The sequence below is a fragment of the Pristis pectinata genome, chromosome 38 (assembly GCF_009764475.1).
Source record: "Pristis pectinata isolate sPriPec2 chromosome 38, sPriPec2.1.pri, whole genome shotgun sequence".
In the NCBI taxonomy this organism is placed as follows: domain Eukaryota; kingdom Metazoa; phylum Chordata; class Chondrichthyes; order Rhinopristiformes; family Pristidae; genus Pristis; species Pristis pectinata.
In genome coordinates this window covers 830,379-854,222 of record NC_067441.1, presented here as the reverse complement: position 1 = coordinate 854,222, position 23,844 = coordinate 830,379, and the positions used below count along the sequence as shown (strand labels likewise).

The 23,844-nt window shown below is 53.5% G+C and overlaps 1 protein-coding gene across 2 annotated transcripts in view; it reads left to right on the top strand.

The window, feature by feature from the left end:
- LOC127586968 (neurexin-2-like) overlaps nucleotides 1–23,844 on the top strand; it is a 760,879-nt gene that overhangs the window by 30,539 nt on the left and 706,496 nt on the right. For both annotated transcript variants that reach the window (XM_052045024.1, XM_052045023.1), the window contains exon 2: nucleotides 17,949–17,966. In XM_052045024.1, the coding sequence (XP_051900984.1) occupies nucleotides 17,949–17,966 (18 nt within the window). The remainder of the gene's footprint in view (nucleotides 1–17,948; nucleotides 17,967–23,844) is intronic.

Here is a 23,844-nt window from a genome sequence, read left to right as displayed (position 1 = left end):
TTGGGCAGGCTGGGACTTTAGGAGACTGAGGGGGTGACCTTATAGAGGTGTATAAAATCATGATGAGCATCGATAGGGTGAATGCACTCAGTCTTTTCCCCAGGATTGGGGAATCCAGAGGGCACAGGTTTAAGGTGAGAGGGGGGAGATTTAATGGGAACCTGAGGGACAACTTCTTCACCCAGAGGGTGGTCCGTATGTGGAACGAGCTGCCAGAGGAAGTGGGTGAGGCAGGTAGAACATAGAAAACCTACAGCACAATTCAGGCCCTTCAGTACATTAACAACATTTAAAAGACACTCGGACAGGTCCACAGATGGGAAAGGTTCAGAGGGATATGGGCCAAAGGTGGGCAAATGGGACTGGCTTAGATGGGCATCTTGGTCGGCATGGACCAGTTGGACCGAAGGGCCTGTCTCCATTCTGTATTACTCCTTGAATCTATTCATAGTGCTTTAATTATTTTTCATTGTGTTCAAAATGTATTAAATTATATATTTCTCATTCTTTATGTCTCTGTGTACCAGAGACATTTTAAAAACTGTTGCAAGGCATTGAGAGCTTTGACAGGAGGTGAAGCCCTGCCCCCACCTGATCTCTTGGCAAGTGGTGTCTCAGGGGCGGGACCTGAGGCCTCACCATGATTCGCTGTCCAGCCCCGGGAGTGGGGAGGGGGCATCCTGTGCCCAGACCTGGGATCTGATCGGTCAGATACTGGAATCGGACGGGGTTGGGGGGGAGAGTCCAGGTTACACTGCTCGGGGCGGGGTGTCCCTCTCGGTCGCCTGTGTGTCAGAGAGTCGTGGGTTCGAGTGGCACCTCGGAGGTTTGAGGACGCAGTGCTGAGGGAGTGCCACAATGTCAGGGGTGCCAATGTGCGGGATCAGATGTTAGACCGAGGCCCCGCTCATTCGGTGTGAGGTGGGGAACCAATCTCAGTGAGCATTGGTGTCACTCTCGAGAGTCCTGGGGAATGCATTTACCCCAGACATGGCAGAGGTGAGCTGTTTGTGGGAGCTTGCTGTGCCTAAACTTGTGGCATTGCAGTAGATTAAATTACTTACTGCAACACAGGAGGCTGTTCAGCCCACTGAGTCTATGCCAGCTCCCATCAGTCCGAGAGCCCCACTCGTTCCCCAATAACGTCCCCATATCCCCACCAACTCCCCCCAGATTCCTCCCCTCACCCACACACTGGGGACTGATTAACCCACTGACCCTGCACGTGGTTGGGATGTGGGAGGGAACCGGAGCACCTGGGGGGAAACCTATGTGGTCACAGGGAAAACGTGCAAACTCCACACAGACAGACATGCACACACACATGCATGCACACACACACACCCACATACACACACAGACGCTCACAAACACACACACATGCAGACACATGCAGACACACATATGCATGCACACACGCACTCTCACAGACACACACACTCACACAGAACAACACACAGACACACACACATGCAGACACACACAGACACACATATGCATGCACACACACACACACACACACACACACACACACACACACACACAGAGGCACACCCCCACAGACGCACACAGGCACACACACACACTCACACAGAACACACAGACACGCACAGACACACACATGCAGACACACACGCAGACACACATATGCATGCACACACACCCCCACAGACACACACACACACACAGACACACCCCCACAGAACAACACACACACACTCACAGACAGACACACACAGACACACACACTCACATAGAACAACACACACACTGACAGACAGACAGACACACACTCACAGACAGACAGACAGACAGACAGACAGACAGACAGACACACACACACACACACACACACACAGAGCGCTGGAGTTCAGGATCGAACCCGTGCCTCTGAAGCTGGGAGGCAGTGGACCTTCCAGTTCACCACCGTGCTGCCCAGGAGCTACTGTGCCTTGGGTCCTTAGGTGCCTCTGTCCTGGTCTGAGGTGCAGTAGCTCAGTGGAGCCAATACCCGGGGGGGGGGGAGGTATCTGAGCGTCCTCTCCCCAGGGACGTGGATTTCAGTCGCAGATTCCTGACCCCTGGAATCCATCGCTGACGTCTGTGATGGGCACAAAGGCAATTACGTTCCTGTCGGCAATGAACTGGATGAGAAGTTCTCCCTCCATCTGCTTCGCAGCGTGTGCCTTCTGGGGGCAGGAGGACGTGGTTTCTCCTCGGGCTGACCAGCCCTCCTCTGGGATGGTGCCTGCCTGGGATGGACGCATCACCCTCAAAGCTCACCTCAGGGGTCTGGAGCCTGAGTTACTGCATCAGTAATCCTGGGGGCTAATAGTTAATCAGGCAGTTGTGAGTTCGAATTCCAAGAAGGCAGCTGGGAATTTAAATTAAAGGCACTGAACAGACACAGAATTTAAACCTGGTCTCTCTCGCGAATCGTGTTTGTTGTAAAACAACATCCGGGTCATAGAGTCATCACACAGCATGGAAACAGGTCCTTCGGCCCAACTGGTCCATGCCAATCAAGATTGCCATCTGAGCCAGTCCCATTTGCCTGTGTTTGGCCCATATCCCTCTAAACCTTTCCCATCCATGGACCTGTCCAAGTGTCTTTTAAATGTTGTTAATGTACCTGCCTCACCCACTTCCTCTGGCAGTTCGTTCCATATACGAACCACCCTCTGGGTGAAGAAGTTGCCCCTCATGTCCCTATTAAATCTCTCCCCTTCACTTTAAACCTGTGCCCTCCAGTTCTTGGTTCCCCAACCCTGGGGAAAAGACTGAGTGCATTCACCCTATGGGTGCCCCATGATTTTAGATACCTCTATAAGGTCACCCCTTCCCTGGGGACATAAGTGCAGGAATGAGATTGCTCTGAAAGTCACTGTAAGGAGGAAATCTGTTGTCCTCACTGGCCTGCGGTGTGTGTGACTCCAGGCCAGTGACTGAGATCGACTCTGAGGCTGATGAGATTTTGCTCGGAAGAGATACTAGGGGCAACTTCCACAGCACGCCCCAAACCCACCACATGTCCCACCCAAGACAAGGGCAGCGGGTGCAGGGGAACACCACCACCTGCAGGTTCCCCTCCCAGTCACACCCCACCCTGACTGGGAAATATCTCGCCGTTCCTTCACCATCACTGGGTGTAAACCCTGGAACTCCCTCCCCAACAGCACCGTGGGAGCCCCTTCCCCACACGGACTGCAGCGGTTCGAGGGGGCGGCTCACCCCCTCCTTCTCATGGGGCAGTCAGGGATGGGGGGGTGAATGCTGGGTCTGGCTGGTGACTCCCAGATCCTGGGAATGGCGAAAATTATTGGTGGGGGGTTTGGTGGGTGAAGGCAGGAGATGAGGGAGAAGGTTCAGGTCAACTTGAAGCTCATTCTGCCCAAACAGGGTCAATGGGCAGGGGTTTGGGGTTTGGCCCCCCAGGTCGACACGTGCAGTAGGGGGAGGGACTGGTGGCTGTTTAGACCCACTGTTTGGACAAGCGATCCGGACCCCCCTGGTTCGCGGGTGAGGGCAGGGGTGAGGCAAATGCTGGTGTAATTGGGAAGGGTGGTCTGGGGAGGGGTAGTGAGGGGGGCACCGAGCTCCCCTGACATCTGGCTGGGTCATTACCCTTAAGACATGTGGAAAAACTCAATGGCCTGTCAGTGCGGTGGTTGGCAGCCGAGAGTTCCAGCAGGCCTCCGGGGACTCAGCTGTTATCTGCCTGACAGATGCTGTATCCATGAGATCACTCCAAGACAACTGGGCTCCTGCTGCAGAGTGAGATGGAACCTGACCGAGCCCCGAATCCAGCCTTCCCTGCCCGCGAGTGGGGATCATCTGTTGTGGTGAAATCCCGAACTGCCCGTGTCCTGGGTACGCTCCCTCGGCTGAAGCAGGCTGCGCCGGTACCTCCTCAGGCTGGAAGCAGAGAGGTCTGCGGCACGGAAGGAGGCCATTTGGACCAGGGTGTCAATGCTGACCCAGAGGGATAGCAGAATCACACAGCTTCCCATTCACATAGAACATACACAGAACACGGAACAGTACAGCACGGGAACAGGCCCTTCAGCCCACCATGTCTGTGCTGAACACGATGCCAAATTAAACTAAATCCTTTCTGCCTGCACACGGTCCATCTCCCTCCATTCCCTGCACATCCATGTGTCTGTCTAACAGCCTCTTAAACCCTCGATCGTATCTGCCTCCACCCCCACCCCTGGCAGCCCGTTCCAGGCACCCACCGCTCTCTGTGTAAAAAACTTGCCCCCTCTCACCTTAAATGCGTGTCCTCTAGTATCTGACATTTCTACCCTGGGAGAAAGACTCTCATTGTCTACTGTATCTATGCCTCTCATCATTTTATAAACTTCCGTCAGATGTACACAGTGGGAGGGGCAGAACATTAGCCAGGGATGTCCCTCTGTGTAAAACAGGAACTCCCTCCCCAACAGCAATGTTTCGTTCCCAACAATGAATTAAACAAAACGTGCATTTTCCAGTGCAGCCCTTGATGCTGTGAAACGTGGCGAGGGTCCCTGCCTCTCCCACCCCCTCAGCCAGTGTGTTCCAGACCTCAGCACCCTTGGGTGGGGAGCTTTTCCTCATCCCCGAGCAATATTTTTTCTTCTTCCTTCTGGGCTGTGGAGCTGGCTGGGAAAATCGGGATTTACCACCCTTTGTTGTACCCAATCTCAGGAAGTCGTGTAGAGCCAACCACATCCTTGGGTCTGGAGTCACAGACCCAGACCGGGTATGGACCGGGTCTGGGGTCACATACAGACCCAGACCGGGTACGAACGGTCTGGAGTCACATATAAACCCATACCCACCGGGTATGGACGTCAGTTTCTCCTCCTGAAGGACAGGGGCGGACCAGACGGGGTTTTCCAACAATCACCATTTCTGATACGGGCTTTAATCCCGATTTATTTGATTACTTGAATTTAATTCTGCACCTGCCAGAGTGGGAATTAAACTCAAGTTTCTCGACTAGACATCTGGGGGATGGGCAGGACTGTCTCACTGGGGATGTTCACATCTTGGCACCAGTTGCAGGAAAACAAAAATCATACAAAAGCTAGAAGTCATGGAAGTGTGTGTCAGTGTGTGCATGTGTTTGTGCGTGTGGCGGTGTCCGTGCATGTGTTGTGTGTGTCCACTCTGTGTGTTCTACCTGTGTGTGTGTGTTGTTCTGTGTGTCTGTGTGTGTATCTGTGTGTGCTCTGTCTGTTATTCTGTGTGTGTGTGTGTGTGTGTGTGTGTTGCTCTGTGTTGTTCTGTGTGTGTGTGGTGTGTGTACATGTGTCTGTTGCTCTGTGTGAGTGTGTGTTGCTGTGTGTGTGTGTGAGATCCTCTGTGTGTGTGTGTGTGTGTGTGAGATCCTCTGTGTGTGTGTGTGTATGTGTGTGTGTGCCCGCACTGGAGCTGTGGATTAATTATTGCAGTGTCAAATTTGTTAAATGAAATGTTTCGACACCGGATTAAAAATAACTTCAGTGGCAGCAGCTCTTCAATAAATGTCAGCAGAGCACACAGCTAGGAAGGCTCTCAGCTTGACAAGGTGTGTCTGTGGGAGAGTACCGCCTGTTCACTGAGGGCGATGTGCCAGATCCGTGTGGTGTGACTTTCCGTTGGAATTGTCAGCATGTTCTGATCCCTGCGCAAGTTTGGACTGAGATCTCAATCCGGTCTCCTGCCTCACACTGGACCCCTCCCTGCCCCTCCCCCTCCCCCTCCATCCTCTCACCCGGAGACAACTGAATCCTTGGGGTCCCCCACCCTGGGGAGTAGTCAGTGACAGAGACAGGTGTCTGGATGTGAAAGGAGTCAAGGGATATGGGCACAGGGCAGGTTAATGGGGGAGCAGTTTTGAGGGGCAGAATGGCCTCCTGTTGTTCTGTTCCTCTCTCCCCCGTGTGTTAGACAATTCAGCCCATCGAGTCTGCCCCCATTCAATCGGGGGGCAGATTCTTTAAACACCATTCTCCCCGTAACCCTGAACCCCCTCACCAATCGAGAACCTGTTGATCTCTGTCTCACATACACCCAGTGACTTGGCCTCCACAGCTGTCTGTGGCAACGAATCCCACAGATTCACCGCCCTCTGGCTGAAGAAATTCCTCCTCATCTCAGTTCTAAAGGGACGTGTTTATTGTGACTCTCTGGAAATCTTAAACACCAGAGGACAGGCATTGAAGGTGAGAGGGGGAAAGCTTAAAGGAGATGTGTGGGGCAGGTTTTTTACACAGAGAGTGGTGGGTGCCTGGAACGGGCTGCCAGGGGTGGGGGTGGAGGCAGATACGATAGAGGGGTTTAAGAGGCTGTTTAAGACACATGAATATGCAGGGAATGGAGGGAGACGGACCATGTGCGGCAGAAGGGATTTAGTTTAATTTGGCATCGTGTTCAGCACAGACATGGTGGGCCGAAGGGCCTGTTCCTGTGCTGCACGGTTCCGTGTTCTGTGTAAATGCCAGGAACACGTGGCCATTAAGGCAACACGGTGGGGAGAGGGATTTGCCAAGTGAAATGATTTGGTGCTGGAGTAGGGAGTTAACGTTCCCGGTCACAGAGAGGAACAGCACAGAAACAGGCCCTTCGGCCCACCACGTCCATGCTGACCTTTCTGCCCACCTACACTGATCCCATTTGCCCGCGTTAGATCCATCCGCCTCTGTGCTGTGTCCCGTTAGTTGTCCAAATGCCTCGTAAACACAGTGAGGGTACCTGATCCCACCACCTCCCCCGGCAGCCCGTTCCAGGTACTACCCACTCTCTGTGTACAACAACTTGCCCCTTTAAACTTTCCCCCTCTCACTGTAAACCTACGCCCTCTAGTACTGGACATTTCCCCTCTGGGGGAAAGATTCTGACTGTCTACTCTATCTGTGCCTCTCATAATCTGATACACTTCCACCAGGTCTCCCCTCAGCCTCCGTCGCTCCAGGGAAAACAGCCCCAGCCTGTCTGATCTCTCCCCATAACCACAGCCTTCCAATCCAGGCACCGTCCCTGGCGAACCTCCTCTGCAGCCTCCCCAGCGCAGCTGCCACCTCCCTGTAGTGTGGTGACCAGAACTGCCCACAGTGCTCCAGACAACACTGACTGAACATACATTGACTCAGTCTCCTGGGTGGAGAATTCTAAAGACCATCTACACCAATCCCATTTTTCCGCATTAGGATCGTGTCCTCCTGCACCCAGTCTGTTCAAGTGTCTGTCTAAATGCCTCATAAACGTAGAAGTTGAGTCTGATCCCACCACCTCCTCTGGTAATGAGTTCCAGATATCACCCACTCTCTGTGTAAGAAACATACCCCTCAGATTTCCCTTAAAACTCCCTCTCACCTTAAACCTGTGCCCTCTTTAGATCCCCTACCATGGGAAAGAGATTCTCTCTGAGCCTCTCATAATCTTATACACCTCTATCAGCTCACCCTCAGCCTCCATCGCTCCAGGGAGAACAGTCCCAGCTTGTCCGAGCTCTCCCCATAACTGAAGCCCTCCGATCCAGGCACCATCCCTGGTGAACCTCCTCTGCACCCTCCCCGGTGCACCCACACCCTTCCTGCATTGAGGTGACCAGAACTGCACGCGGTGCTCCATGTGTGGCCTGACCAGTGTTTAGTGAAACTTCCTTCAGAGACAGGGAAGGTTGGAATTAAATCAGGCAACACAGGAGATTCGGCAGATGCTGGGATCTGGAGCAACACACAAAATGCTGGAGGAACTCAGCAGGTCAGGCAGCGTCTACGGAGGGAAATAAACAGTCGATGTTTCGGGCTGAGACCCTTCATCAGAACTGGAAAGGAAGAGGGCAGAACCCAGAATATGGGGGGAGGGGGAGAAGCACAGGCTGGCAGGTGATAGGTGAGTCCAGGTGAGAGGGGGAAGGTAGGTGGATGGGGGAGGGGGTGATGTGAGAAGCTGGGGGGTGAGATGTGGAAGAGGCAGAGGGTTGAAGAAGAAGGAATCCGATAGGGGAGGAGAGTGGACCATGGAATAAAGGGAAGGATGTGGGGAACCAGAGGGAGGTGATGGGCAGGTGGTGAGGGCAGGAGAGGGGAAAGAGAAGGTGTGAGGGGGCCACAGGAATGAGGGAAAACAAAGGGGGGGGGAGAAAGGGGAAAACAGAGGGAGGGGGTTACGAGAAGTTAGAGGAATCGATGTTGATGCCGTGAGGTTGGAGATGACCAAGACGGAAATGAGGTGTTGCTCCTCCTGCCTGTGTCTGGCCTCAATGTGGCAGTAGAGGAGGCCGTGGACAGACATGTCAGTGTTGGAGTGGGATGTGGAATTGAAGTGAGCGGCCACCGGGGGATCGCGGCTGTTGTGGCGGATGGAGCAAAGGTTCTAGATGAAGCGGTCACCCGATCTGCGTCGGGTCTCACCGATGTAGAGGAGGCTGCACCGGGAGTGCGGGTGGTGTGCGGGGAGAGTGGGAGAGAACAGACGAGAGGGTCAGAGGTGGGGTGGGGACGGGGACAGGTGATGACACGGGAGGTGTTGGTGCCTGGTGGGACAGGGGGCACGGTGGGAGATGGATGTGGCCAAATCTCTGTCTGCAGTTGTTGACCTCACGGGGGACGATGTTCCTCCCTGATGCTGGGGTTAACCCGAGACTTACCGGGGTATCCTCACCGAGGACCCCGTTCCTGGGGACTGTGTGGCTGAATCTGGATCAGATCCGTTTATCGTCTTGTACACCAGAGTGCAATGAAATTCCGTGTTCACGTGAAGCTCACGGGGTGAACAGTGTAGGTGGTAATGCTAAATACAGTGACAAATGCAAAACAGCAGGTTGGTGTCGTGTAACAGTGCAATCTGCAGCAGAGGCACAGAGTCACACAGCTCGGAAACAGGTCCTTCGGCCCAACTGGTCCATACCGACTAAGATGCTGTCATGGTTCCGGGTGCTGCCCTCGATTCGGCCCCATTGATGGTGCCTCGTTGTGCAGCACATGGTTTCCATGCACCACTAATCCATAACAACACACACCTGAGCCCCATCAGGAGACTAGCATAAGAACCCTGGTTTCACTAGCTCTAGTTGCCAGAGTATTGGTCAATCTTTGGGTATACTTTGGCTCCTGGCTGCTTAGAGCTGTCAACTCTAGAGCAGTCCTGGTTTTGCTGTTTTCTTATGATATCCTGTTTCTGTGTCGGGACTCCACCTCAGAGCCCTGAGGCAAGATTCCTTCTGGTCGCCACCTGCATTCTGTCCCGAGGAAACATCCCGACTCCAGTCTTGTACCGGTGTGCTGCATTTGGGTTCTCTGTGATCTCGCTCTTTGTTTGACATTGTGACAGATGCCCCATCCAAGCCAGTCCCATCTGTCTGTGTTTGGCCCATATCCCTCTAAACCTTTCCTATCTGTTGACCTGACTGTGTCTTTTAAATGTTGTTTATGTACCTGCCTCACCCACCTCCTCTGGCAGCTCGTTCCATGTACATACTGGGTGTATTTAAGGCAGAGGCTGACAGGTCCTTGATTGGTTGGGGGTCAAGGGTTATGGAGGAAGTGGGAGAATGGGGTTGAGATAAAAATCAGCCATGATTGAGTCTGCTCTGCCATTCAATGGGCTGAGTGGACCTAGACCTTGTAGTCTCATGATATCACTCTTTGTTTGAAAAGAGTTGCCCCTCAGATTCCTATTAAACCTCTCCCCTCTCACCGTAAACCTGTGCCCTCTAGTTCTCGACTCTCCAACCCTGGGGAAAAGACTGAGTGTGTTCACCCTGTCGATGCCCCTCATGGTTTTATCCACCTCTGTAAGGTCGCCCCTCAGTCTCCTACACTCCAAGCAGTGAAGTCCCTCCCACCCTGTCCAACCTCTCCCGATGAAAGCAGTGCAGAAGGGAAGAGGTGGAACTGAATGTTGGAGACTGAGGCAACACCTCTGGGAAGGGGATGTGAATGGGATACGAGGTGGTGTGTACCACCCTGCCGCCCCCACTGCGGGCTGCAGACACCCCTACATGTCTCATTGGGTCTGACAGTACAGCCCTGATCTCCGGCCGGCTCCCAGATCCCAGGCTGGGAATCTGCCCCAAACTCACTCTGGGTTCAACCTGGGACCCCTGAACACTGATTGGTAGCAGTAGGAAGCTCGGTCAGTTTTGAAGTCGAATTCAATGATTGGTATTGATTGGTAGCACGAGACTTGTTAAAGGGGAAGGCTTCTGGACAATACTTTTACATTTCTTGTGTTGGTTGGAATTGGTTTATTACTGTCACCTGTACTGAGATACCATGAAAGGCCTTTGTCTGCATGCCATCCAGACAGATCGTTCTGTACATCAGTACATTGAGGGAGTACAAAGGAAACAGAATGCAGACTAGTGTCACAGTTACAGAGAAAGTGCAGTGCAGGCAGACTATAAGGTGCAAGGGCCACAATGAGGTAGACTGGGATATCAAAAGTCCATCCAAGAGTCTGACATCAGCCAGCATCTTGTACGATAGAGATGGACTCTTGGTCTCTCAATTTACCTCGTCATGAACTGACTGAGAGTTTACTGGCCCATGGGAGTGGGGCACTAATGGGTGGGTCCTGACCAGCTGTCGGAGCTGTTGTGTGAGGGCAGCGGGCCGTCTGTGCTCTGCAGAGTGTTAGCGGGGAACTGGGGGCTACGCCCAGGGGTCGGCGCTGGTCCCAGGCATGTGACCAAGGATTTGGGAGTGACGGAGGATCTGCCCAAGGTGGTCATGTGCCCAGTCACACAGTGAGGTACTGCACCTCACTGGTGTTGGGCTTTGCCGGGGGGAAGGGGCAGGGTCCGACACCCCACACAAGGTGCAGCACTGCCGGGGGTGCCATCTTGTGGTCACGGTGGTGGGCAGGTCCGGCCGCTGGTTAGTCGGTGGGTTTGATGACAACGTTCTCGGCTCTGTGCCGCGCCGCCCACAACGCGGCTTGGACCCGTCCTCGTCTGACTGCTGGCTTGGTCAGTTGGAGAACTGTGTAAGGTTTGGGTCGCCCTGCTGTAGGAAAGATGTCGTTAAGTCGGAAAGAGTGCAGAAAATTACGATGATGTTACCAGGACTCAAGGGCCTGAGTTATCGGGAGAGGTTGGACAGGCTGGGACTTTATTCCTTGGAGCATAGGAGACTGAGGGGTGACCCTATAGAGGTGTATAAAATCATGAGGGGCATCGATAGGGTGAATGCACTCAGTCTTTTCCCCAGGGTGGGGGAGCCAAGAACTAGAGGGCGCAGGTTTAAGGTGAGAGGGGAGAGATTTAATAGGAACCTGAGGGGCAACCTCTTCACCCAGAAGGTGGTCAGTATATGGAACGAGCTGCCAGAGGAAGTGGGTGAGGCAGGGACATTAACAACATTTAAAAGACACTTGGACAGGTCCATGGATGGGAAAGGTTTAGAGGGACATGGGCCAAACGTGGGCAAATGGGACTGGCCTAGATGGTCGGCACAGACCAGTTGGGCCGAAGGGCCTGTTTCTGTGCTGCGTGACTGTGAAGTACGAATCAGTCTGGAATGTGGGAGGGGTTTATGGCTAGAGCTGGGGTCAGGTTCTGGAATACTGGGGTCAGGAATGTGGGTGGGTGTGTGTCCGGAGACAGGGTCTAGGTATTCCCCACTCCTTTAACTTCACTGGATCCACTGAGGACTAAATGAAACCAGCAGGGAACGTGTAAAAATGTGACACCAGATAGTGTCTGGGTATGACTGGGGGAGCAGTGCAGGACAATTAGGAGAATGATGGATTATCGGAGTTCGACAGGCCTTAGACGCTTGGCATTCCTTGTGGGGTCCCACGGGAAAAGTTAGGCCCGTTACAGGACGGGTGTGGGGGCTTTGGAGAGGGTGCAGGAGAGGTTCGCCAGGATGCTGCCTGGATTAGAGGGCATGAGCTATAAGGAGAGGTTGGACAAACTTGGGTTGTTCTCTGTAGCGGTGGAGGCTGAGGGGAGACCTGATAGAGGTTTATAAGATTATAAGTGGCACAGATACAGTAGACAGGCAGAGTCTGCTTCCCAGGGTAGAAATGTCTAATACCAGAGGTCATGCATTTAAGGGGAAAGTTTAAAGGAGATGTGTGGGGCAGGTTTTTTTTACACAGAGCGGTGGGTGCCTGGAACGGGCTGCCAGGGGTGGGGGTGGAGGCAGATACGATAGAGGGGTTTAAGAGGCTTTTAGACAGACACATGAATGTGCAGAGTATGGAGGGATGTGGACCATGTGCAGCCAGAAGGGATTGGTTTAGTTAGGCATTTAATTACTAGTTTAATTAGTTGGGCACCACATGGTGGGCCGAAGGGCCTGTTCCTGTGCTGGACTGTTCCGTGTTCACCATGTAATTGTGTTGTTAGTTAATCAACAGTAACAATGCATTGTTAAATCAGAATTTCATTAAGAATTAAAATTAATTCTTAAAGGAATACATTTTAATGTTTTTTAATTACTTGGGTGGATTGCAGCTGCCTGTCGATCGTGGGCGATGTTTGACTCCGTCAGGAGTGGGCTGTTGAGGGAGGGTGCTGTCAGAGGGTTGCCTGGTCTGGTTGCAGAGGGAAGTGGGAACAGAGGATGCGTTGCCCACAAGCCTTGTCACCAGTTCCGGCATGTTCTTCTTGGGGGGCGGGGGCACAATCGTGTGAAGTGGGGTGGGGGAGAGATCTAGTCGCCATTCCTCGGATCTTTCCCTGTGCAGAGTGGCTGGTGACTGAGAGGAGCGGAAAGGGTTAACGTGATGAACTGGTGTCAAAATATTTGCTGCCTTGGGCTTTTAATACCTCTTGTATTGAGCTGGAAATCAATAGTCGGCCAAGGACACCAGTGAGGACAGAGACAGTGTTGACACAGATCCCTGGGAATAAAGCTGCTCCGGACTGCTGGAAGGCATAGCTTCAACACAAGCCACCCAGTGGATCATGGACCAAGGCCCTTTGGCCCATCGAGGCCATGCTGAGTTCCCTATGAAGTGTGGCCCAGCTGGTACCACTCTCTCTCTCTCCCCCCCCCCCAATCTCCTGCTGGGATTTACCCCGTTGCCTTTGTCCCTCACACATGCCCTTCCCCCCCCAATCCCACCCTCTCACTGCGGGATCGCTCCTCTGGACCGTCCGCCGAACGCCGTGGCTCAGTGTCCTCTGGCCACTGACCCTCCCTGACCGAGAGCGACACCATCGGATGTTCCCCTCAACCTTCCCCTCTCTGAGGAGAACTTCCCCCGTCCTCCACAGGCTCCATCACTTGGGGAAACCCACGCAGTCACGGGAAGAGCGTGCAAACTCCACACAGACAGCGCCGGAGGTCGGGATCAAACCCTGGTCTCTGGAGCTGGGAGGGAGCAGCACTACCCGCTGCGCCCCTCCCGGATCTTGCCCTGAATATATTCAATGACTGTTATAAGGAGAGACTGGACAGGCTCGGACTGTTTTCCCTGGAGTGAAGGAGGCTGAGGGGTGACCTTATAGAGGTTTATGAAATCATGAGGGGCATCGATAAGGTGGACGGTCACAGACTTCTCCCCAGGGTAGGGGAGTCTAAAACTAGAGGGCACAGGTTTAAGGTGAGAGGGGAAGATTTAAAGGGGACCTGAGGGGCAAGTTTTCACCCAGAGGGTGGTGGTAATTGGTTTATTGTTGTCACATGTAGGAGACACAGTGAACAGCTTTTGTGTGCATGTCATCCGGACGGATCGTTCCCTACATCAGTGCGTCGAGGCGGTAGGTAGAGAGTGAAACACTGGACGTGGTGTTACAGTTACAGAGCAAGTGCAGTGCAGGGAGACAAAGGAAATAAGGTGGGGATGTGGAACGGGCTGCCAGAGGAAGGGGGTGAGGCACGTACAATGTTTAAAAGACTCTTGGACAGGTCCATGGATAGGGAAGGTATTGGGATTGGTTTATTATTGTCACTTGTACCAAGGTCCAGTGAAAAACTTGTCTTGCATACCGATCTTACAGGTCAATTCATTGCACAGTGCAGTTACATTGAGTTAGTACAGAGTGCATTGAGGTAGTACAGGTAAAAACAATAACAGTATAGAGTAAAGTGTCACAGCTACAGAGAAAGTGCAGTGCGATAAGGTGCAAGGTCACAACAAGCTAGATTGTGGGGTCAGAGTCCATCTCATCATATAAGGGAACTGTTCAATAGTCTTATCACAGTGGGGTAGAAGCTGTCCTTAAGCCTGGTGGGACGTGCCCTCAGGCTCCTGTATCTTCTGGCTGATGGAAGAGGAGAGAAGAGAGAATGTCCTGGGTGGGTGGGGTCTTTGATTATGCCGGCTGCTTCACCAAGACAGTGAGAGGTAGAGTCCAAGGAGGGGAGGCTGGTGTCTGTGACGCGCTGGGCTGTGTCCACAACTCTCTGCCGGTTTAGAGGGATCTGGGCCAAACGTGGGAAAATGGCACCTGGGTCGGCACGGATGAGTTGGGCCGAAGGGCCTGTTTCCGTGCCGTGTGACTCTTTCTGACTTCACCTCCACATCCCATTCCGAAGATTCCCTCTGAGAGAAGAAATTCCTGCCCTTCTCTGTCCGATGTGGGCGACCCCTTATCCTGAAACCTCTCCTCCTCCCCTGTTCTCCACCCCTCCTCGAGGGGAAAACCTCCTCCCACGCTGTAGTCAGGGTTGGTTGGCTGCTGCTCCCACATCCGGTGATAATTCCAGGCCTGGATGTGGTGAGCCGGACTCGCCGGGCTGTCTCCGAGCAGTGCAGCGATCCCAGCTCCAGAAATCGGAAGTGACACACCCCCCCAGTGAGACTTTGTCGAACTGCTTTGTTGTGTCACAGCAGAACAACTTCAATCGCCTTTGATTCTTCACACAGCCTCCTCCCGGGGTGAGAACAAAGGCAGGCCACACGCACACCAGCTCCCAGTCTCCCTTGAAAACATCAGAATCCATTTTCACCTCCCTCTAACTTACTGGATTCATTATTGAAAGGCTTCTGCTGTCTTGGGGAGATCCACTGTTTCCTGCTCGGAATGGAGGCTCCATTTCCAAGGGCTTCTGGAAGTGGGTCTGGAGTCACATACAGACCCAGACCGGGTACGGACGGTCTGGAGTCACATACAGACCCAGACCGGGTACGGACGGTCTGGAGTCACATACAGACCCAGACCGGGTATGGACGGTCTGGAGTCACATACAGATCCAGACCGGGTACGGATGGTCTGGAGTCACACATAGAGTTTATAAAACTATGATGCATGTATAGACAGTTGATACCTTTTTTCCAAAAGTTGAAATGTCAAACACTAGAGGACATGCATTTAAGGTGAGAGGGGGAAAGTTTGAAGGAGATGTGTGGGGCAGGTTTTTTTTACACAGAGTGCCTGGAACGAGCTGCCAGGGGTGGGGGTGGAGGCAGATGTGTTTTAGAAGGTCTTGGATCAGCACATGTCAAAGTCAAAGTGGAGTTTACTGTCAGACACACGAGTCCATGTGCGCAGGTGCAATGAGAAACTTGCTTGCAGCACCATCACAGCACAGAGCATCAGATAAGCAGCATTCACAAAAAAAATAAATTAAACATGAATAGAACAAAAAAAACCAAAGTCCATTTTAGTGCAAAGTGATCAAAGTGGTCCCAGTGTTGCTGTACTGAGGCAGTGATCAGGGATGTGCCGGTCGGTTCAAGAGCCAAATGGTTGAAGGGAAGTCGCTGTTCCTGAACCTGGTGGTGTGGGGACTTCAGGCTTCTGTACCTCCTGCCCGACGAGAGCTGTGAGAAGATGGCACGGCCCGGATGGTGGGGATCTTTGATGATGGACGTTGCCTTCTTGAGGCAGCGCCTCCTGTAGATACTCCCGATGGTGGGGAGGGATGTGCCTGTGATGTACTGGGCTGAGTCCACTACTCCCTGCAGCTTCTTACGTTCCTGCGCATTCGAATTGCCGTCCCAGACTGTGATGCAGCCAGTCAGGACACTTCCAACAGCGCATCTGTAGAAGTTTGTCGGAGTGTTCGGTGACGAGCCGAACCTCCTTAACCTCCTGAGGGAGTACAGACGCTGGCGCGCCTTCCTTGTGATTGCATCTACGTGCTGGGCCCAGGACAGGTCGTCCAATGCGTTAACACGACGTCACAATACGTTAGAATGTCATCCAAGATGGGGCCGGAGAGAGGGGACATTGTGCAGGCAGCCAGCAGCGACATGGATGTGCAGGGATATGGACCATGTGCAGGCAGAAGGAATCGGGTGTCATTAGTTTAATGTGTTTAGCACCACATGGTGGGCTGAAGGGCCTGTTCCTGTGCTGTACTGTTCCATGTTCTGTATCTGGGTCAGCAGTTCAGGCCTTGGAAATGTTATTTCTCATAACCACGATGCTACCCACTGCTTTGGAGCACAGTCCCTGGGGCCATTTAGCCTGCATGAGATTATTGGCTGTTTTGATGTACCCCCATTTGCTGCCCTGTGAGAAGGAGGGGGAGAGCCGCCCCCTTGAACCGCTGCAGTCTGTGTGGGGAAGGGGCTCCCACGGTGCTGTTGGGGGGGGGGGGGTAGTTCCAGGGTTTAGACCCAGTGACGGTGAAGGAACGGTGAGATATTTCCCAGTCAAGGTGGGGTGTGACTGGGAGGGGAACCTGCAGGTGGTGGTGTTTCCCTGCACCCGCTGCCCTTGTCCTGGGTGGGAGAGGTGGTGGGTTTAGGAGGTGCTGTCGGAGTAGCCTGGGCGAGTAACCGCAGGGCGTTGTGTAGACGGTGCACACTGCAGCCACTGTGCACCGGTGGTGGAGGGAGGGAGTGTTCAGGGGGGTGGATGGGCTGCCGATCGAGCGGGCTGCGTTGTCCCGAACGGTGTCGAGCTCCACGAGAGTTGTTGAAGTTGAAGGTGGGAGCCAGAACAATGCCTAATCGGGGACTGAGGTGTCGTTCTCACACTTGTTTGCAGAGGGAGGGAGGGAGGGAGGGCGTTGACCAGGTACTCCGACGTCAGTGCTGTGGAAAATGCTGGAAACTGTTAGTAAGAAACTGGTAAGAAAGCCCCAAGGAACGAAGCCAGAGGAACAGAGATGTAAGACACGGAAAGCAGACAACAAGTCTGAGAGAGTCACAGTCACAGAGTCACACAGCACGGAAACAGGCCCTTCGGCCCAACTGGTCCGTGCTGACCAAGATGCCCATCTAAGCCAGTCCCATTTGGCCCATTTCCCTCTAAACCTTTCCCGTCCATGGACCTGGTGTCTTTTAAATGTTGTTAATGTACCTGCCTCACCCACTTCCTCTGGCAGCTCGTTCCACATACGGATCACCCTCTGGGTGAAGAAGTTGCCCCTCAGGTTCCTATTAAATCTCTCCCCTCTCACCTTACACCTGAGCCCTCTAGTCCTTGATTCCCCAACACTGGGGAAAAGACTGAGTGCATTCACCCTATCTCTGCCCCTCATGATTTTATACACCTCTATAGGGTCACCCCTCAGTCTCCTACGCTCCAAGGAATAAAGTCCCAGCCTGCCCAACCTCTCCCGATAACTCAGGCCCTCGAGTCCTGTCTGTGCTTGTGGTGGGTTCTGGTCTTTGCTCTGGCCACAGCATCCAACAGCACGTACAGCTTTCCTTCAGACTGGGCCATAAATGTGGCAAAGCTTCTTGCCAGGAGATACTGCGGCAGAGGACCCAAAGGTTCATCAGGGAGGGCAGAGCGAGGCCCGGAGGTTCAAGGAGGGGAGTCTGAAGCAGGAGGACCCACAGCTGAGGGCGTGGCTGCCGGTGATGGAGCAATGGGAATTGGGCAAGCGTAGAGACGGGGAGGGGTGTAGGGGCCGGAGGGGGTTACAGAGACGGGGAGGGGTGTAGGGGCTGTTTCCATGCCAACACTCTCTGTGCCCCACCATTGGCCAAGTGTTGTACATCTGGCGGGTGTTGCTGGGGGCACTGCTGGTCAGATGTGACTGCAGATGTTGTGTGCTCGGTGTAGCCTCTAACTCTCTGTCTCTTCTCTCCCCCTGCTGCCTGCACACCTCCCTCAGAAGATCATGGGACGGAAGGTGAGTCGCTGTCTGCACCTCGGGATGCTGCCTGGTCCGGATCTTGGCCGGTTCACCTGTGGTCAAAGGCAGAGGCTCGTCCGTGGGACACACACCATTTCTGTGGGACATACTTTATATATATATATATATATATATATATATATACATATATATATATACACACACACACACCCCGTCTGTACACACACACCGTCTGTATACACACACACACCGTCTGTGCACACACGCGCACACCGTTTGTACACACACACCCTGTCTGTATACATGCACACACCGTCTGTACACACACACCCTGTCTGTATACACACACACACCGTCTGTACACACACACCGTCTGTACACACACACACCCTGTCTGTATACACACACACACCGTCTGTATACACACACACACACACACCCCGTTTGTACACACACACCCCATCTGTACACACACCGTCTGTACACAAACACGCACACACCGTTTGTACACACACACCATCTGTACACACACACCCTGTCTGTATACAGGCACACACCGTCTGTACACACACACCCTGTCTGTATACACACACACACACAGTCTGTACACACACACACGCACACACCGTCTGTACACACACACCGTCTGTACACACGCACACACACACTGTTTGGGTCCCACTCGCTTCTCTTTTTGGAAATGGAGACACTGCCATTTGAAACCTGGCTGAACCTGCAGAGTGACGGTGTTGGGTGAGGGGTGGAGGGGGTGAGGAGGGTGAGAGTCGGGGATGCGGAGGGTGTGAGGACGGCTGCAGGAACCGGATTGACCGGTCTGGGAATGTCGGAAGCTCCGGGTCAGTTGTACTTGGGATGGTGATTCTCCACACCAGCAGCACCTGGTCTTGTTTCCTCTCCCAGTGACTCCTGTGGTTGTCCCCCCCATGGTTCCGGGACCGCCGGTCTCAGGTGGTCCTTGTGTGTGTTCTGGGGTCAGGGACAGAACCGTGTTCACAGGAGCGGTCCTGCCCCTTGCCCCCTGTCCCCATCCCCTGTCCCCTGTCCCCTACCCCTGTCCCCGTCCCCTGCCCCTGTCCCCATCCCCTGCCCCCTCTCCTCTGTCCCCTGTCCCTTCCCCTGCCCCCTGTCCCCATCCCGTCCCCTGCCCTCTGTCCCCATCCCGTCCCCTATCCCCTGCCCCCTCTCCCATGCCCCCTGGCCCCTGTTCCCTGCCCCCTGCCCCCATCCCCTGCTCCATGACCTCTGCCCCTGTCCACTGCCCGCTGTCCCTTGTCCCCTGCCCCCTTGTCCCCGTTCCCTGCCCCCCTGTCCACTGCCTCCTGTCCCCTGCCCCCTTGTTCCCTGCCCCCCGTCCACTGCCTGCTGTCCCCTGCCCCCTGCCCTCTTGTCTCCTCTCCCATGCCCCCTCTCCCATGCCCCCTGCCCCCTGCCCCCTGTCCCCTGCCCCCTGCCCCTGTCCCACACAGACCGGTTTCACGGGCCACTTGTGATCTCTCTGGTTGTCGGGGACCTGGTTTACTGTTCTGGTCGCTTCAGCAGTGGGTCGGAGTATCCCGGGAATCTTCTGTGTAACTGCGGAGTAAGGCTCACCCTCCCGGGGACAGTGTGTCTGATGGTTTTCCGCCGGTGGGAAATGACACCAGATCTCACCAGTTGTTGGACAATGTGCAGATTTCCTCCGTTGTTTGTGGCATTCTGTGTCGCCTGTGGAAAATTCTGTTCAAACCATTGCTGAAACTTTGCCTGCCTGATGAAACACTGCCAGGTTCATTTCCTGTGTTCAATACATCGGGTGTTGAATTGGCCAGGTGTAAACCCATCGGGTGTTGAGCTGGCCGGGTGTAAACCCATCGGGTGTTGAGCTGGCCGGGTGTAAACCCATCGGGTTTGAGTTGGCCGGGTGTAAACCCTGCTCCAAATCCCACTGTTCTCCACTTCTGCGATCAGATGATCAGGGTTTGCTTTGTCCAGGGGTTTGGCCGGGGCACTGCCCAGGTTCTCCAGAGGTTTGGGAGCGAGGGAATCGGAGGTGCGTGGGGTTAGTGCAGGAGGTTGTGCTGAGGTTGGGAATTAGAGAGCAGACACAAGGGAGCGAAGGCACCGTTCCTGCTCCTGTTTGCTACGAGATCCGTGCAGTGATACCGGGGCCACTGATCATCGAATTTCAACCCATTGTTGATCACCACCGGTATCTCACCCTCCAAAGCGAGGCAAGTACAATCACAGTCTGTGGGTGTTACTGTCAGTAACACAGGCACACACCCGCTGATGAATGCACATACACATCCACATACCCATGTACCGGCACACGCTCAAGATGTGTGTCTGGGTGTGTATTTGTGTGTGTATGTGTTTCTGTGTGTCCGTGTGTGAGTGTGCGTGCACGCTTGTATTTGTGCGTGCTTGTGTGTGTGTGTGTGTCAAGCATAAACATACACATCCACAAGCATGTGCACACATATGGAGCTGACACACCTGTTGATACGTGCCTACATACATGCACACAAGGGTTATACACACACGCATCTGTAACTGGATATGCACACTAATGAAAGGGGAATGCACGGATGTACACACGTCCACGGATGTACACACAATATGTGCAGGCACACACATAGATACTCACCCACTGTCACGCGCACACAGATACACGGATGTGTGTATGCACACACACTGATGCAGGTACACACTGACAAGCACCCACACAAGCACACACACAGGTACAAATGCACACAGTATCTGGCTGCCAGATCTGGGCCGCTTGTCTGCAGAAGGCAAGCCGACAGCTCACTGCTCATTGACCGTTCTGAAGCTCCCTCTGACAGAGAGAGGCCATTCAATCCTTCTGCTCCATGCTGGCCTCCTCCTACCCTCTCCCCTGCGTGTTTATCCAGCTTTCCCTCTCCGCTGTCACCCTGTGGGAGAAGGTTCTCTCTCCCCAGCCTCCGCTCTGTACCAACAGTTCCTCAGTACGTCACGCTTCTGTCATCTTCAACTGCACAGGCTGCTTCGTGGTCACCCATCACCACACCCCCCACCCTGTCCTCCTAAACTCCCTGGCTCTCTCTCTCTCACACATCTAATCTTCATAGGCTCGTGCTGTAAAGCCTGGCTTATCAAACACACCAAAACTATCAGGGGAGCGCTGTGAGCAAAGCAGATAATTCTTGAAAACCAAAGAAACGGCAGATGCTGGAAATCCAAACTAAAAATGGAAAATGCTCAGCAGGTCAGGCAGCGTCTGTGGGGGGGAGGAGCGGAGTTAATGCTTCAGGCTGAAGAGCCATCAAAAGGAGAATTCTTCACCTGCAGAGTGATTGCTCTGGTATTCAAACGAAGCCTCCTTCTACTGCCCGAGGCCCAAGCTTCAACAGTTGGATTAACCCTTTGTGCATAAGACTTTTGGGTTCCCTGCTGCTTTTAGCAATGGTTGTGGAGGTAACTGTGGTACTTCTCAAGGTCCTTGCAGAGTTGTGGTGTGACGAAGCAGGGCGGGTGCTTGTCCTCCTGCAGGGGAGTGGGTGTTGCTGTGATGAACAGAGTGGTAATGGGCTTATTATTGTCACCTGTACTGAGATACGGTGAAAAACTTTTGCCTGCGTACCATCCAGACAGATTGTTCCGTACATCAGCACATCGAGGGAAACAGAATGCAGAATAAAGTGTCACCGTTACAGAGAAAGTGCAGTGCAGGCAGACAATAAGGTGCAAGGGCCATGACGAAGTAGATTGGGAAGTGAAGAATTCAAGAGTCTGATGTAAGCTGTCCTTGAGCCTGGTTGTATGTGTTCTCAAGCTTTTGTCTTCTGCCTGATGGGAGGGGGGAGAAGAGAGAATGTCTGAGGTGGAAGGGGTCTTTGATTACGCCGGCTGCTTTACCGAGGCAGCGGGGAGTGTAGGCAGAGTCCATGGAGGGGAGGCTGGTTTCCGTGATGTGCTGAGCTGTGTCTACAACTCTCTGCAGTTTCTTGTGGTCCTGGGCAGAGCAGTTGCCATCCCAAGCCGTGATGCATCCGGATAGGATGCTTTCTGTGGCGCATCGGTAAAAGTTGGTGAGGGTCATCGGGGACCTGCCAAATTTCTTTAGCCTCCTTAGGAAGTGGAGGTGCTGGTGAGCTTTCTTGGCTGTGGGGTCCACATAGTTGGGCCAGGACTTGTGGAACATTGTTTGATGAGGATGGGCAGTACAGAGGGATCTGGGGGTCCTCCTACAGAGAACACAGGCCTCAAGTACGGCACGTAAGTAGCAAGCAAACAGGAATGGTGCAGCGGGTAGTGCCGCTGCCTCCCAGCCCCAGATCCCGACCTCCGGCGCTGTCTGTGTGGAGTTTGCATGTTCTCCCAGTGACCGTGTGGGTTTCCTCCGGGTGCTCCGGTTCCCTCCCACATCCCAACGACGTGGGGGTCGGTGGGTTAATTGGACACTGTAAATTGCCCCCCCCCCCCCCGGTGTGCGGGTGAGGGGTAGAATCTGGAGGAGGGGGTTTGAGGGGAGTGTGGGTTGGGAATGGTATGGTGGGTAAAGGGGCTGTTTCTGTGCAGTGCCATTCCAAGCCTTCACTGCACAGTGGAGAGGTCTGACCACAGCCGTGCATGGTGTGTGTGCATGCGTGCGTGTGCGCGCGCGAGACAACGACTGCGGCACTCAGACACTGGATGTGATTGTGTTTCGTTGTGTTGGGTGAGGGGGGGTTGATGGGTGGGAGCAAGTGTTTCTCAGGAGGGAGGTCTGTTTTATTCTTGGGTTTGCATTTTATTGGCAAGTGTATATTTTGTTGGAATGTACGTGTTTTGTTGTGGGTCTTGCGTTTTGTTGGGATGGACTGTGTTTCATTGGGAGGGGATGTGTTTCATTGCAATGGACGGTGTTTCATTGGGAGGGAATGTGTTTTGTTCGGATGTGCTGTGTTTCATTGCGATGGGCTGCACTTCATTGGGAGGGAATGTGTTTTGTTGGGATGGGCTGTGTTTCATTGGGATAGGGTGTGTTTCATTGTTTTGGGGAGGTGGGTTGTGTTTTATTCTGCATTTTGTATTTTGTTGGGAGGGTTATTTTATTAAGTTATGTGTCTTTGGGATGGGTTGTGTTTTATATGATTAGTGGGTTGTACTCACTGTAGGTCACAGAGTCAGAGCATGGACAGGACCTTCGGCCCAACTGCTCCATGCTGACCAAGATTCCCATCTAAGCCAGTCCCATTTGCCTGCATTTGGCCCATATCCTTCTAAACCTTTCCTATCCATGGACCTGTCCAAGTGTCTTTTAAATGTTGTTAATGTACCTGCCTCACCCACTTCCTCTGGCAGCTCGTTCCATATACTGACCACCCTCTGGGTGAAGAAGTTGCCCCTCAGGTCCCCTTTAAACCTTTCCCCTCTCACCTTAAACCTGTGCCCTCTGGTTTTAGACTCCTCTCCCTTGGGGAAAAGACTGTGACCCTCCACCTTATCGATGCTCCTCCTGATTTTATAAACCTCTATGATGTCACCCCTCAGCCACCTTCGCTCCAGGGAAAACAGTCCCAGCCTGCCCAGCCTCCCCTTATAACTCAAGCCCTCCGGTCCCGGTAACATCCCTGTGGATCTTTCCTGCAGCGTCTCCAGTTTGATCACACCCTTCCTGTAGCTGGCCAACCAGAACCATGCACAACTCTCCAGCTGTGGTCTCCCCAACGACTTGCACAGTTGGGTTTCTGTCACCTTGGGCTGGTTTTGTTGGAAGGAGGGTGTTTTATTTTGGGTTTATATTAGGCTTGGCTTGAGCTATGCAACACACAAGATGCTGGAGGGACTCAGCGGGTCGGGCAGCATCTCTGGAGGGGGAGGGAGAGTCGAGACCCTTCCCCTGAACTGAAAGGGCAGAGGGGAGGCAGTCAGTATAAAGAGGTGGGGG